General features: G+C 42.2%; 1 protein-coding gene across 1 annotated transcript in view; it reads left to right on the top strand.

Annotated features, from left to right (window-relative positions):
• Positions 1-3005: 3005 nt before the first annotated feature.
• SLC30A7 (solute carrier family 30 member 7) overlaps positions 3006-13337 on the top strand; it is a 29046-nt gene continuing 18714 nt past the window's right edge. The window contains 8 exon segments of the mRNA XM_035902839.1: positions 3006-3065; positions 3067-3117; positions 5099-5103; positions 6875-6988; positions 8452-8539; positions 10167-10293; positions 11267-11422; positions 12988-13038. Coding sequence (XP_035758732.1) covers positions 3006-3065; positions 3067-3117; positions 5099-5103; positions 6875-6988; positions 8452-8539; positions 10167-10293; positions 11267-11422; positions 12988-13038 — 652 coding nt within the window.

Here is a 13337-nt window from a genome sequence, read left to right on the forward strand (position 1 = left end):
AACCCTGGCAGGGGTTGCCCAGAGAGGTGGTGGAGGCCCCATCCCTGGAAGCATTCCAGGCCAGGTTGGATGGGGCTCTGAGCAGCCTGATCTAGTTAACGGTGTCCCTGTTCACTGCAGGGGGGTTGGACTAGATGACCTGTAGGGGTCCCTTCCAACCCAAAACATTCTATGATTCTATGAACGCGGTGTCCTGCCGGCCGTGGCCCTTGGCTCCTTGCCGAGGAGGAAGCCTGGGGCCGGTGGCCCTTTGGTGCCTGTCGCTGGCCATGGACCCGTGGTCTGGGAAGGTGGCTTCATCTGGACGTTGGTAGCTGGGTGGCAAAACCCAGTGCCGCACTGAGCGTCCTTCCCTTTGAGTGAGGAACAGGAATTAACACGGCCTGGTGTAACTAAACAGTACTTGGTGCGGCGCGTAAATTCACAAAGGTGGGAAGAACGTGAGGGACTTGACTGAAGCGCTACCGAAAAATCTGTAGTGAAATGTAAGCAGAAATGCATGATAGCTGTAGTACTGATGTGTGGCGTACAGGCAGAGAACAGACAACGGTGGTAGTATCTCCATCGTGCTTCCTCCTTGGTATGGTGGTATTTCAGTCTCCAAGTCAATACTTCAGCTCGGGCTGGGCAGGCATGGAAATGTCGTTCAAGCCCAACAGCATTGTCCTTCCGCATGGAACTTAAAGGAGTCTTCATCAACAGCTGCAGCGTGGACACAGGTCACTGGGACCCTTAGTTGAGAGCCTTGAGTGAAAGCAGCAATGCAGATTTGGAAACAGTTGCATCCTACTATTTATCATTTTTCTCTGAATCTCTCAAACTGGACTATAAAATCCTTAACGTTGATTACAGTAATTTGCTACCGTAGCCCTGGTGCGAACACAGTGCTGCCCTTGGGCGCAGGTGATCTTGGCAGTGTCCAGGCCATCTTGGATGTGCTTAGTTTTGACTTTGACATTGATTCACTTTGCAACTGTGTGAGGAGTATTTTATGCATAGCCTGATACCTTTTTTAGTAGCTCAGAAGATGCAAATATTTTTCTCAGTGGTTCAGGTAAAAAGAGCTTTATGTTCACATGAGTTTGTTCTGATGGCTGTGTTTTAAGCGTAGTAATATTTTTGGTAGTGTGACCAGAAATGAAATCTATACCAGAAAAAGTCCTGTATGTGAGGTAATTAAACTGACACTTGCCAGAAATTTGTCGCTGAAGAATTGAGCTTACTGGAATCGAGAAAAGTCTTACTTTTTTTGTTCATTATAGAGATTAAGAATTGGGGTTTGCTGGAGAGTTATTAGTTTGACCTCTCGTTTAAATCTCAAGTCACTAATTTCAGGTATCTTTACATTAAGCCTAGGTTTGGGGCTAGAACAAAACAGCATCTTGGCATCTATGTCTTTAGTAGAGAGGAGCAGCAGAGAATATAATGAGGAATGCCTTCCATCAAAGCAGTTGGTTCGTGCCTTGGAAGAACAAATATATAACAAGCAAACAAGGAGCCCTACAGGGAAAATTATTTCTTGAGTTTGAAGAACACGGCCTCTTTTGCTCTCCACCTGAGAGATGCAGAAACGGAAGGCTTGCAAAGGGGAGTTTCTCTATCACCTTGGGGCATTTCTTTATGCTGCTGTGGCCCGTCCTGGGTACGGCCAGTGCCTGATGCTGCAAGTGTCAGAAGCGTGATCTCGCCTTCTGTTCTCCCTGGTGCCCTTGATGATGTCAGTGAGCGTAAGGCAGCAAGGCCAACAGGCTGCCGTGATTATTCAGATGGTTCTTCCCTTGGCTTCCACAGACTAAGGAATTTGGGTTTAATTGTGATTCTGAAAACTACACTTCTATCCATTTAAATTTAAGCAGATGGCTGAGAGTTCTTTGGGATATTCTGATTTCCAAATCAAAATATTTATCAGCAAGTTCTGAAAGTCTTCAACTTACTTTTATTTTTTTTAATTCTTCTTACGTTCTCCTTAGCTTTTGTTTGCCAAGTACATTGTTTCCTGAACTCACATAGCTGTTTTTGTCATTTATATGATCCTCTTACAAATACTCTGGTACGTTATTGTTCTTGAAGCACAGACAACAGGACTGGATGTGGTATTTTGCTGACTGAGAGCTTGTTTAACGTCAAAAGCTGCAACTTGGGCAGTTCTGCTTTACAATACTATTGCGTGCATACTTGTGTAATTTGGTATTAAACTTGTGTTACTAAATCAACTATGGAAGCATCCTCATCTAGCCACAATGTGTTTTGAGTACAGAGTTTCCACTGGATTGCACTCTGGATGGTGTGTTCCTATTCTAATGGAAGTTCTTGCATACATCCCGTGTTGCTAGTGGATGACTGGATTGCTTGTTTACTTTAGTAATCACTTTGCACCCTTTTTTTTAGCGTTTCATTTGTTTGCAGGCCATTTTAAAAAAAAAAAAAAGCCTCAGATGAAAGCAGGTTGGGCTCTTGCTAGGCTTCCTATCGTTTGTGCAGTCAGGTCTCGTAGGGCTGTAGCTGTAACCCCGGGCATGTTTATGCCAGGTGGTGAGCTGCGCTGCAGACGCAGTCAAGACCCCTCTTGATAAAGCCACACGCATCTGGCTACTTGGAGGTGTCAGCTTAGGTCTTGAAAGCAGCGCAGCTGCGTCGGTGTCGCACCTGCGGTAGGTCTTGCCTCTGTGAGATGGGCAGGTGTGAGCACAGTGCCATGATAACTTGCTGTATTATTTCTGCTTCTAGAGCTAGTACAGGATTTTGTGTCGGTGACAGTCCTTACACACCCTTCTCATGCCCAGGAGACTCTATGCCACCCCCCAGAAACCACTAGCTCTCTCCATTGAGCCACGCTTATTCCTTCCATTTCTTAATCATTACAAACTTAGAGTTAGCATCACCCTAATTACCTTCTGCCTGAATGATTGGTGTGGTTTCTGTTTTGTTTTGTTGTTTTTTTTTTTTTCCCAGCTGGATCTTCCTTAGTGCTCAGAACCAAACCTAAAATGCTCTATTCCCTAGGGATGTCACCTGGTTTTGGGGAGGGGAAAGCTGTCACCTACACCCTTCAAGAATTCATTAGGGAATTCCATCCTGCGGCTTCATAGGCATCCAGCTAAAACCTTTAGTCTTAAAGTTTGTTCAGAACAACTTCATCTGTTTCCTGCTTTGGTGGCTGGAGCACCTAAGGACAATTTATCATGACATCATCCTCTGCCTTAAATGTGTTATAGTTGTATATCTATAAAATACCTCTGTATGTGTCCATAAAGTATATATGTAAATAGAGAGAGCGAGCAAGACTCTTGGTCTCTATTCTCTCTTCCAAACCCCTTCCACACTTGTTTTACCTGAAACACTTCACATTAATCTTGCAATTTCAGTCCGGATGAAATGGTTTGATTTCTTCATGTGAAGTAGTTTATCTAATGCAACTTTGTATTTGACTTCAGTGTGAAAAGGTGGCTGTCCTCTGGAACTTGTTACTACAAGTAATTGCTTTTTGTTCTTCAGTTTCTAAGAACTCAGTTGTGTATGTAGCTGTTCTTAGACAACCAAAGGATTGGGAAAATGGAACTTCACGGACAACTGTAGTAACAAGTGCTCGTCAGTACCTCTGTATCAAATATCTTTTCAAATAGCAAGCAGTTTTGGTGTTTCGATGCACGTACTTCCTTGCAGACTTACAGAACCTGGTTATGATTAGTAATTCAGTAAAACTTGGCAACTGTTGTGTGTAGTGTTAAAACCAATTTACATACAGCCTACGAACTGGCACGAGTTCTGCTGACTGGGTAACTCCCGAACTAAGTGAAGTTGCTTTGAACTTTGTAGGATAAAACGGCATGCTAAACTTTGCCTGCGTTTGTCAATCAAGATTGCAGTTGTGCATCCATCGTTGAAAGAAACCATTTAAAGAGTGGTTTTTCAGCCTTTGCTTCCTTCAGCTTCTAGATCAAGGGGGAATGTATGTCTTCTAGTCAGTGCCTTGCAGCTGATAAGGCAAAGACTTGAGGACTGATAAGGTCTACAAGCAGTGGCTCATCATTGTTCTAATACCACTCTATCATTTTTGAACTGGAATTAGCTTGGATCCAAAAGCACAGATGGAACAAGTATTTGTTTGCTTTTCTTTTTGCGTGGACATGTTCCAGTTAAACTAGAAGAGTAATGGTGATCACCAGCAAAAGCAGCGATTGCTATCTTTACACTTAGCCAAATGAAGAAGCAGCCATCCGCAGCAACGTAGCACTCTCATCTGCGTTTTTTAAAAATCATTGATAGAGCTCTGTGCTCTCAGGATTATTCTTGTTGCTTCCTTTGCTTTAGTGTAGCTTCACCACAGTATGTTAACCTGGGATGTGTGTGATCCCAGTAGAGACTGGGATGCTGGGATCCTTGCTCTTTGCTGTGAAATAATATAATTGCTTATCCCTCTCTCATCGTAGTCCATTATAGTGAGAAGAACTAGATGCATCTGGGATAAATTCTATACCTGTTTATGATTCAGGCCCTCTTGGCCACCTGGGCACACTGCTGGCTCATATTCAGCCCGCTGGCGACCAACACCCCCAGGTCCTTTTCCACCAGGCAGCTTTCCAGCCGCTCTGCCCCACGCCTGTAGTGCTGCATGGGGTTGTTGTGACCCCAGTGCAGGACCTGGGTGAGGTTCAACAAGGCCAAGTGCCAATTGGCCTCGGCCCATAGCTCCAGCCTGACCAGGTCCCTCTGCAGAGCCTTCTTACCCTCCAGCAGATCAACACGTCGGCCCAGCTCAGTGTCATCTGCAAACTGACTGAGGGTGCACTCAATCCCCTCGTCCAGGTCGTTGACAAAGATGTTAAACAGAACTGGCCCCCACACCGAGCCCTGGGCGACACCACTTGTGACCGGCCGCCAACTGGATTTAAATCCATTCACTACAGCCCTTTGGACCCAGCCATCCAGCAAGATTTTTACCCAGCAAAGAGTTATGCCTGTCCAGGCCATGAGCAGCCAGTTTCTCCAGGAGAATGATGTGGGAAACGGTGTCAAAGGCTTTGCTAAAGTCTGGGTAGACAATATCCGGGTAGCCTTTCCCTCATCCACCAAGTGGCTCACCTTTTCATAGAAGGAGATCAGGTTGGTCAAGCAGGACCTGCCTTTCATAAACCCATGCTGACTGGGCCTGATTGCCTGGTTGTCCTGGACGTGCTTTGTGATGGCACTCAAAATGATCTGCTGCATGACCTTCCCCAGCACCGAGGTCAGGCTGACAGGCCTGTCATTCCCTGGATCCTCCCTCCAGCCCTTGTAAACGGGCGTCACATTTGCCAGCCTCCAGTCAAGTGGAGCTTCCCCAGTCATCCAGGACTGCTGATAGATGATGGAAAGGGGCTTGGGGAGAACCTCTACCAGCTCCCCCAGTACCCTTGGGTGGACCCCATCCAGTCCCATGGACATGTGTGTGTCTCATTGGCTGAGCAGGTCACTAACCATTTCCTCTTGGATCATGGGAGCTTTGTTCTGCTTCCCATCTCTGTCTTCTGTCTCAGAGAGCTGGGTACCCGGAGAACAGCTGACCTTACTATTGAAGACTGAGGCAAAGGAGGCATTAAGTACCTCAGCCTTATCCTCATCCTTTGTCACTATAGTTCCCCCTGCATCTAGTAAAGGATGGAGATTTTCCTTGGCTCTCCTTTTGTTGTTAATATAGAAACATTTTTTATTATCTTTCACAGAATTGGCCAATTTAAGTTCTAGCTGGGCTTTAGCCCTTCTAATTTTTTCTCTGCATGACCTCACAACATCCTTGTAGTCCTCCTGAGATGCCTGCACCTTCTTCCAAAGCTCACAGACTTCCCTCTTTTTTCTGAGATCCAGCCAAAGTTCTCTGTTCAGCCAGGCCCGTTTTCTTCCCCGCCGGCTCATCTTTCGGCGCATGGGGATGGCCTGCTCTTGCGCATCCGGGGTTTCCTTCTTGAAGAGTGTCCAACCTTCTTCGGCTCCTTTGGCCTTCAGGACTGCCTCCCAAGGGACTCTGTCAACCAGCCTTCTGAACAGTCCGAAGTCTGCCCTCCAGAAGTCCAAGGTAACAGTTCTGCTGACCCCAATCCTTACTTCACCAAGAATCGAGAATTCTATCATTTCATGATTGCTGTGCCCAGGTGTGTCCATCGCATCACCCACAAGGCTGCCTCTGTTCACAAAAAAAAGGTCTAACGGGTGCCTTCCCTAGTTGGTTCACTCACCAGTTGTCAGGAAGCTGTCTTGCACACACTCCAGGAACCTCCTAGACTCTTTCCTTTCTGCTGTATTGTACTTCCAGCAGACATCTGGTAAGTTGAACTCCCCCACAAGAGCAAGGACTAGTGGTCGTGAGACTTCTCCCAGTTGCTTGTAGAATATTTCATCTGTCTCTTCTTCCTGGTTGGGCGGTCTATAGCACACCCCCACCATGATATCTGCCTTGTTGGTCTTTCCCCTGATTTTTGCCCGTAAACTCTCAACCCTATCATCACCATCCTTGAGCTCAAGGCAATCAAAACGCCCTCTAAAATATAGGGCTACCCCACCGCCTTGCCTTCCTTGCCTGTCCCACCTGACGTGTTTGTAGCCATCCATGGCAGCACTCCAGTTATGTGAGTTGTCCCACCACGTTTCTGTGATGCCGACTATATCGTAGTTTTCCTGCTGCACGATGGCTTCTGATTCCTCCTGTTTGTTGCCCATGCTGTGAGTGTTGATATATTGTGTTGGTGAGCTAGCGTGGGTTTTGCCTCTCTGCTAGCAAACCCATGTCTGAAGCTTAGACACACAGTGTACTCTGCTAGCGTGTAAAGATCAAATGCTTCTTTTTATGCTCAACACGTAGCATATGGAACGTAACATTTTTTTTTCTGTTCTTTTCCAGCTTAGGTCTAATATCAGATTCTTTTCATATGTTTTTTGACTGTACTGCTCTATTGGCTGGATTAGCAGCTTCAGTTATTTCAAAATGGAGGTCAAACGATGCTTTCTCATATGGGTAAGAAACTTCAGGCTGTTATCTTAATGTACTTTAGTAGATGTCTAGGTGGTAATTTTCCACTGTATGAACAAAACCTTTTTTTGCAGAATATGGAAAAGCTATGTTGAAAGTATGGGGTTTTTTAAGGTGAGTTATGTAAACCTTTAAGTTAATATCCCCCTTAGAAATAACAAAAATGTGAAGGTGTTGCTTTAGGGGAGCAGGTTTATAGCTTCTAAGATCTCTGTGATCATACTACTGGAAACAAGCTACGCAACAGAAGGTTGCCCTGCATTGTCATGTGTTCATGGCACCAGTGAGGTAAGAGCAGCCGCGTCATGGGTTTGTCCTCGCAGCGCGGAGAGGCGCGTTGCAGGGAATCTCAGGCTGCTGGTGCCCCACGCATTCTTTGGAACAGAAAGTTCCGGCTGAAGGGAGCTACGGCTCAGTGCTGCTGCACCTGAGATTATAAGCCATGCTTCTCGGGACCAGCAGGGTTCAACAGCGGTGGCTAGCGTTAACGCAGACCCGCGAGGTTGAGGTATGCCGTCCCATACCGCCCTTCATGGGTACAGCTGCTGCAGCTGGCTCTGCTTGAAGGGTGCTTGGTTCCACTGCGCGTTGCAGTTGTGCCCTATAAAACAATACCAGTGACACAATATTATTAATTGGTGATACTGATTAATTAACAGCAACTGAACTGTAACATGGGTTGCTGCGTTCCCCATAGCATTACTGACCTGAACGTCAGCATTTAGCTTCAGATGTCTCGCCTAAGCATGGATCGTGTAGTTTGACACTTAAAGCACTGTTTAATTAAGGTGGAAACTCCAGTGTGCCTAGAAATCAATTTAGGAAAAATTGATTGTACCATGAACTAATTGCAATGAAAGCAGGTTCTGTATTAATTACTGTTCTACATTTAAACAGCTGGTGTTCCATTTATTAGAGAACAGCCACAATTTATTAAGTCTGATGCTTCCCACATTGGAATTACATGTTATTCTAACTTGGCTGGTTTTTATTGGAAAAATTTAGTAGTTGAAATAATTAATTTCTACTTAAAACTTTTACTAAAAATCCCCCTACTAGAGGGGGAGCAAATTAATGTATGGCTGTTTGATTAAACAGATCTTTACACTCACAGACTCTGATTACATATTGCATGCTTATCTTATTTTGTGGCTTCCAAATACATGTTTATACCATAACTTCCAGTAGGGATGATATTAAATGGGAAGATATTGACGTATTGAAAGTTTGCTTTCGTCTAGATCAGGTGATTTCTGTCAAAATACAAGACAGTGAATTTTATATACTTTTCTGTTGTTTATATACCGCATCTTCCATTTAGCAAATCCCTGTGTAATGCAACTGTTTGAGAACTGGAAGTTTGTACTCCGCCTTCTTTGTTCCACTTATCGTTTTCAGCATTTAAATAGAGATGGTAATATCTGCTGTTGCTTTTTTGTTTCTTGCAGGTATGTTCGAGCAGAAGTACTTGCTGGTTTTGTAAACGGTTTATTCCTCATCTTTACAGCATTCTTCATTTTTTCTGAAGGTGTTGAGGTATGTTATGAAGTCAATTGCTCTATCAGTTGTCACACTTCTATTTGTAGAGCATATTTAAAATGATCAAAATTGATTATGTTCATTATTGTTTAAAAATCTCTGATTTGAACAGAGTTAGGGCCATCTGATGAAATTCCTGTTTTGTGACACAAACTCAACTTTTTCAGTGTGTCTGTACTAGCTTCTTAAATAGTATAGTTTGATTGTGTGTAAAGATTCTGAGACTTGCCCTGTCCTCTTTTCAGCCCGTTAAGTGTGTCATAGAAAAATCTTTACTCCTCTTTGTTAAAGGACAGCTAAGGCCAAAACTAGTCATACCGAGGAGAGAAGTTAGTCATAAGAATTGGAGGTACATTCTGTGAAGAAGTTGGACTAACTCATTAAAGAGCATTATCTTCCAAATCTTGAAGTCCGATATAAATGGCAAGGAGTAATAGCTTTAACATTTACACGGGCACTTTTCTTGAATTTTTTTTTACAAGATGGTTCAAGTGATAATTTCAAGATGAAAATTTAGACATCAGGGGTGTCTGCACTCAAGTGAGTTAGCATTAAGAGTAAAATTGATAACTGATTCTGATCAGCTTGCATTAATGATTTTACTTTTAAATGGGAGATGCACTATAAATTTGTTTAGACTTCTAGTTCAGAATACTTTTTTTTTTAAATTGAGAACTGGGAAGAGCTTTCAGGAACATACTCTCTGCATGGATAAGCCTGTAAATACTTCAAAATCAGTGCAAACTGGGCTGAAATTGCCTAAAAGCTTGGGGAAACTTCACTGCAAATCTAGAAACAGCAACAAAACTTACTAGAAATAATGAAAACTGCTACTGGAAGGGTCAAGGGTAATGTTGAAACGTCATTCTTTTCCTGCTGGTCTTAACTCCCATGCTAAGTATTCCCTCTGCTTGTGATGGTGACTCGCTTTTCTCTCTGTCACTTCAAAATTTTACATCTGCCTAAAGTTTCATTGTCTTGCTATTGCCTGTACCTTTCATCCCTGTGGACAGATGGTGAATGTTTCTCTCCCCTGTTAATAGTAATTCACACTCTTCAACACTTAGCTTCCATTGTAGGTTGTGTTAGGCCTATAATGTCTCGTTGAAAAAAAAAAATTCCAAAGAAAGTAGGGTAAAAAAGAATTTAAAAAAAACCCAATGTAGATTCTAGAAGTTTGTTCTCAGTCTTCATTCCATTCCCCTCATCCTCTCACCCGTGTAAGGAGAAAGGAATAAATGGCATTTTAGACTCTTGGAAGTTGTTTGGACGATTTGGGCAATCCACGTATTACAACAAACCTGAATGTTTCGATGCGGTGTTGAGCCACATCCGCAGCATAATGAAGTCTTATGACAAAAGTTAGTTAGACTATCAGAATATTCCACTATACTTTCACGGCTTTAAAAATGGAAACTTCAAGTTTGGACAGTAAGAATTAGTCTGTGTACCATCCCAAAACCAGAAAGTCCTGAGTAATTTCCAGCTGTGTCTTTATATATGTCTGTTTGTATGAGAATGCTCCTGTACATAAGCAGTTTTTTCTGTGCCTCTTAATAATGTGTAAAGAGATTGTAAAACTCTACATTTCCTTCTTGGTTTGTTGTTTTGCTTTGTTTCTTAGAGAGCACTTGAGCCTCCTGACGTGCATCATGAGAGACTTCTTCCTGTTTCTATACTAGGATTCATTGTAAATCTTATAGGAATATTTGTTTTTCAACATGGAGGTCACGGGCATTCACATGGCTCTGGTAGGATGTCTATAATTTTCAGTACTGTTCCCTTTACTGGCACCCTGTGTTCCAGGGCCTTATAATCCTCCAATGAGGACCCCAGGGTTAAATTTTAATGTCTTTTTAGTGGCAATCCTAGCCAAACATATATGTGACTTGTTGCAATGTTGACTTTTCTGTTTTGTCACTAGCCCTAGTATGTCACTACTGTACTTCTCATGTTAATATCCATTAACCGGAAGACCTAGAACTCCAGAATCTGCTTTCTGGAACATGCACTCTTCTGCACCTTATTGGAAGAGATTTGCAGAGTGTCCTTTGGACAAAATTAAACTGGAGTTAAGCGAGGTCTTGGCTAGAAAATTTACAAAACAGTGTCTGAACCAAATACTAAGTATGAGGTGATTCAGCTTCTAGTGCTTCTCAACTTAGTGTCTTTTGAATTTGAATGCAGAATTTATTTGCCAAAGTATATATGGTAAACATTTTGGGGTTTGGTTGGTTGTTTGTTTTTTTTCTGCAAAGCTAGTGAGTATCTCTTTCAGCTTAACGTATAAACTGATATAGACTGGTAGAAGAAAAATAGTCTTTGTTCTTTAAGCAGCGATTTAATTTTTAAATTGTGATTGAATTTTTAATTTTTAATGTCTCAACAACAGCCAATTTCTGGTTTCTTGAAACAGCTATTTTTAATGTGTTTGTATCTAATTATGTGTACATTTTTCAAATTATACTAAAAGGGTAGCACAACTTGTCTCAGAAGTGGGAATGTATAAAAGCACTTGACTTCTCCAACCAGGTGTATATTTCACACGGCTGCACAGCATAGATTTAGATGACAAACAGCTTGTGTTAATTTTCTTAACTTATTTAAAGCAGTATCTTAAGATGACCTAAAAGGTGAATAGGTTTTGCATAGCTTAGAAACAAATGTAAGCATACTTTAATTCAACACTTAAATTTACATTCTGATGGTGTTATTTGTTCATAGGACATGAACACAGCCATTCTCTATTTAATGGTGGCCTCAGCCACGGACACAGTCACGGAGGTCATGGTCACAGCCATGAGCATAAACACGCCCATGGACACACTCATGATCATGGCCATAGCCATGGACACTCTCACGGTCAGGATTATTGTCATGGTAAGTACTTGGTTAATGTTGTAGACCTTCTTGCCTCAATGTAAATTTGCTATTAATGATTTATTGAAAAAAAAGAGAGGGTGCTGGTGGCTTGTTGGGAGCACACATGGAAGGAGTTTCACTAAATGTGTGGCACTCTATGCCGGCGCCATGTTTTGTGGCTCACTTTGGTAAATGCTGTTTCACTTGCAGTAAGTTCAGTGTTAGTTTATAAAGGTTTTACTTTACCTACGTTTTTTGCATGTTCACTGTAATGTTATGTGTTGGCGAAAGATAAAACAGCTGTACCTGTAGCAATATAATGAAATCAGCTGTCAAGTGCTCTGTTTGAATTTTCAATAAAATCAATAGACAAAGTTAAGCTGCTTTGCTAGTGTTCTCCATTTGAATGATTTTACAGCTCAAGATATTAGGAAAGATGAGCAAGCAATTTTACTTTGAGTACTCAGGGATTGGTATGTGTACTTGGTTTGTGATCTCAAATACCAAGATTTTCCCCGTCTTGTGTAGTTCTAATCTGTTTTAAAGCTGGTTATGAAAAAGGTACTTGGTATCTTAGCAATGCTTAAGCCTTTTCTATAAAGGCACACAATCTGTGAAGACACATCAGTGCAAAATATGGTCAGTAGCCTTCACTGTGGGAACATATTTGAAACAGTGCAAAGGAAAGCCTTGTTGTAAGGCAGGGTTGTCAATCCTGGGTGCCTAAGCTGTAAACTAGAACCTGATGTGACTGAAAATGTGCACATTCAGCGTGGGGAGTAGCGTGGCAACTTGCAGACAGGAGGTGACAAAGAGTATAAAAATATTTACTGGTCCCTTTCTTGCTGTTTTATTAGAAAATGGGTGCTTGTTTTCCAAGTGTTCTCCTGGGGTTTGGTTGGGAAGCGGGAGCTCCCCCTTCCTGCCTCTTCCTTGCTCTCCCCATGCCCCCCACCCCACTGGAAGAGCAAACGTAGCTATCTGTTCTGTGCAGTTTGATATTCAAATCAGCTTTTGTGTAAATTATTGTATATGTTCACTAGAAGCCATTTGCTATCCTTTAACAAGTTTTTCTTTAAATATCTTTCTGATATGTTCCACAGAGGCATTAACCTGCTTGGATGAGAGGATTATTTTACTTGGTTCTACCTTCTCCAAGCATTAATTTCATTGTTTTACATTAGGTATAAATGCTTGTTTCGGTGAAGTATTTCTGGTTAGCAAATTTACTTGACCTTACTCTTGCTCGTCTGTATGGCTTGTATTCTTGAGGGGTCCTTATTTTGCTAAATACTAGAAAGGTCTTAGTTCTCAGTTTGTTTTCCTTAAAAAATAGATATCGATCTTTTTATTTTTATATATACATGTATAAAATCTAGTGTGTAAAGTGGAATTTTCTTTTAAAAAAATGTGGTGTAATATTTTTAACTAAATTACTGAGTTAAAAAACATTACCTAGAGTAAAAGGTTGTCATTGTGAGCAGCTTGTCTGTTCAAGAAATTTCAGAAATGAAGGCCATAACGGAACATACCACTAGGGAGAGCCTTTGTGTAGGTTAATATGCCAATAATTGTCTTCACAGGTGACCATTCTCTTGAAGGGATGGCTGGATCCAGCAAACAGATTTTACAAGGTATGATGAAAATAAGTATAGTGGTTTATTAGTTTTATTGTGGTCTGTCTGCCTGTGACTGTGTCGCACATCTGTTGTAGAAGGTGCCTCTGGGTAAATGCTACCGTTTCCTTAGAGGAGCTGTTTTATGAAGTCCCCTTCCCCCTGTAAACAGAACGGTGCCATACCCTGTGTGTGGCCATGTCTTGAGACGTTCACTGAAGTCAAAATGCAATGCGGTGTCAACACAGTTTAAAAGGGAGACCCCAAAAGCTGGGACTCAGCTTCTGTTACTGATGCTGAAAAATCAAATAATAAAA

The sequence above is a fragment of the Egretta garzetta genome, unplaced genomic scaffold (assembly GCF_000687185.1).
Source record: "Egretta garzetta isolate BGI_Z169 unplaced genomic scaffold, ASM68718v1 scaffold149, whole genome shotgun sequence".
Classification (NCBI taxonomy): domain Eukaryota; kingdom Metazoa; phylum Chordata; class Aves; order Pelecaniformes; family Ardeidae; genus Egretta; species Egretta garzetta.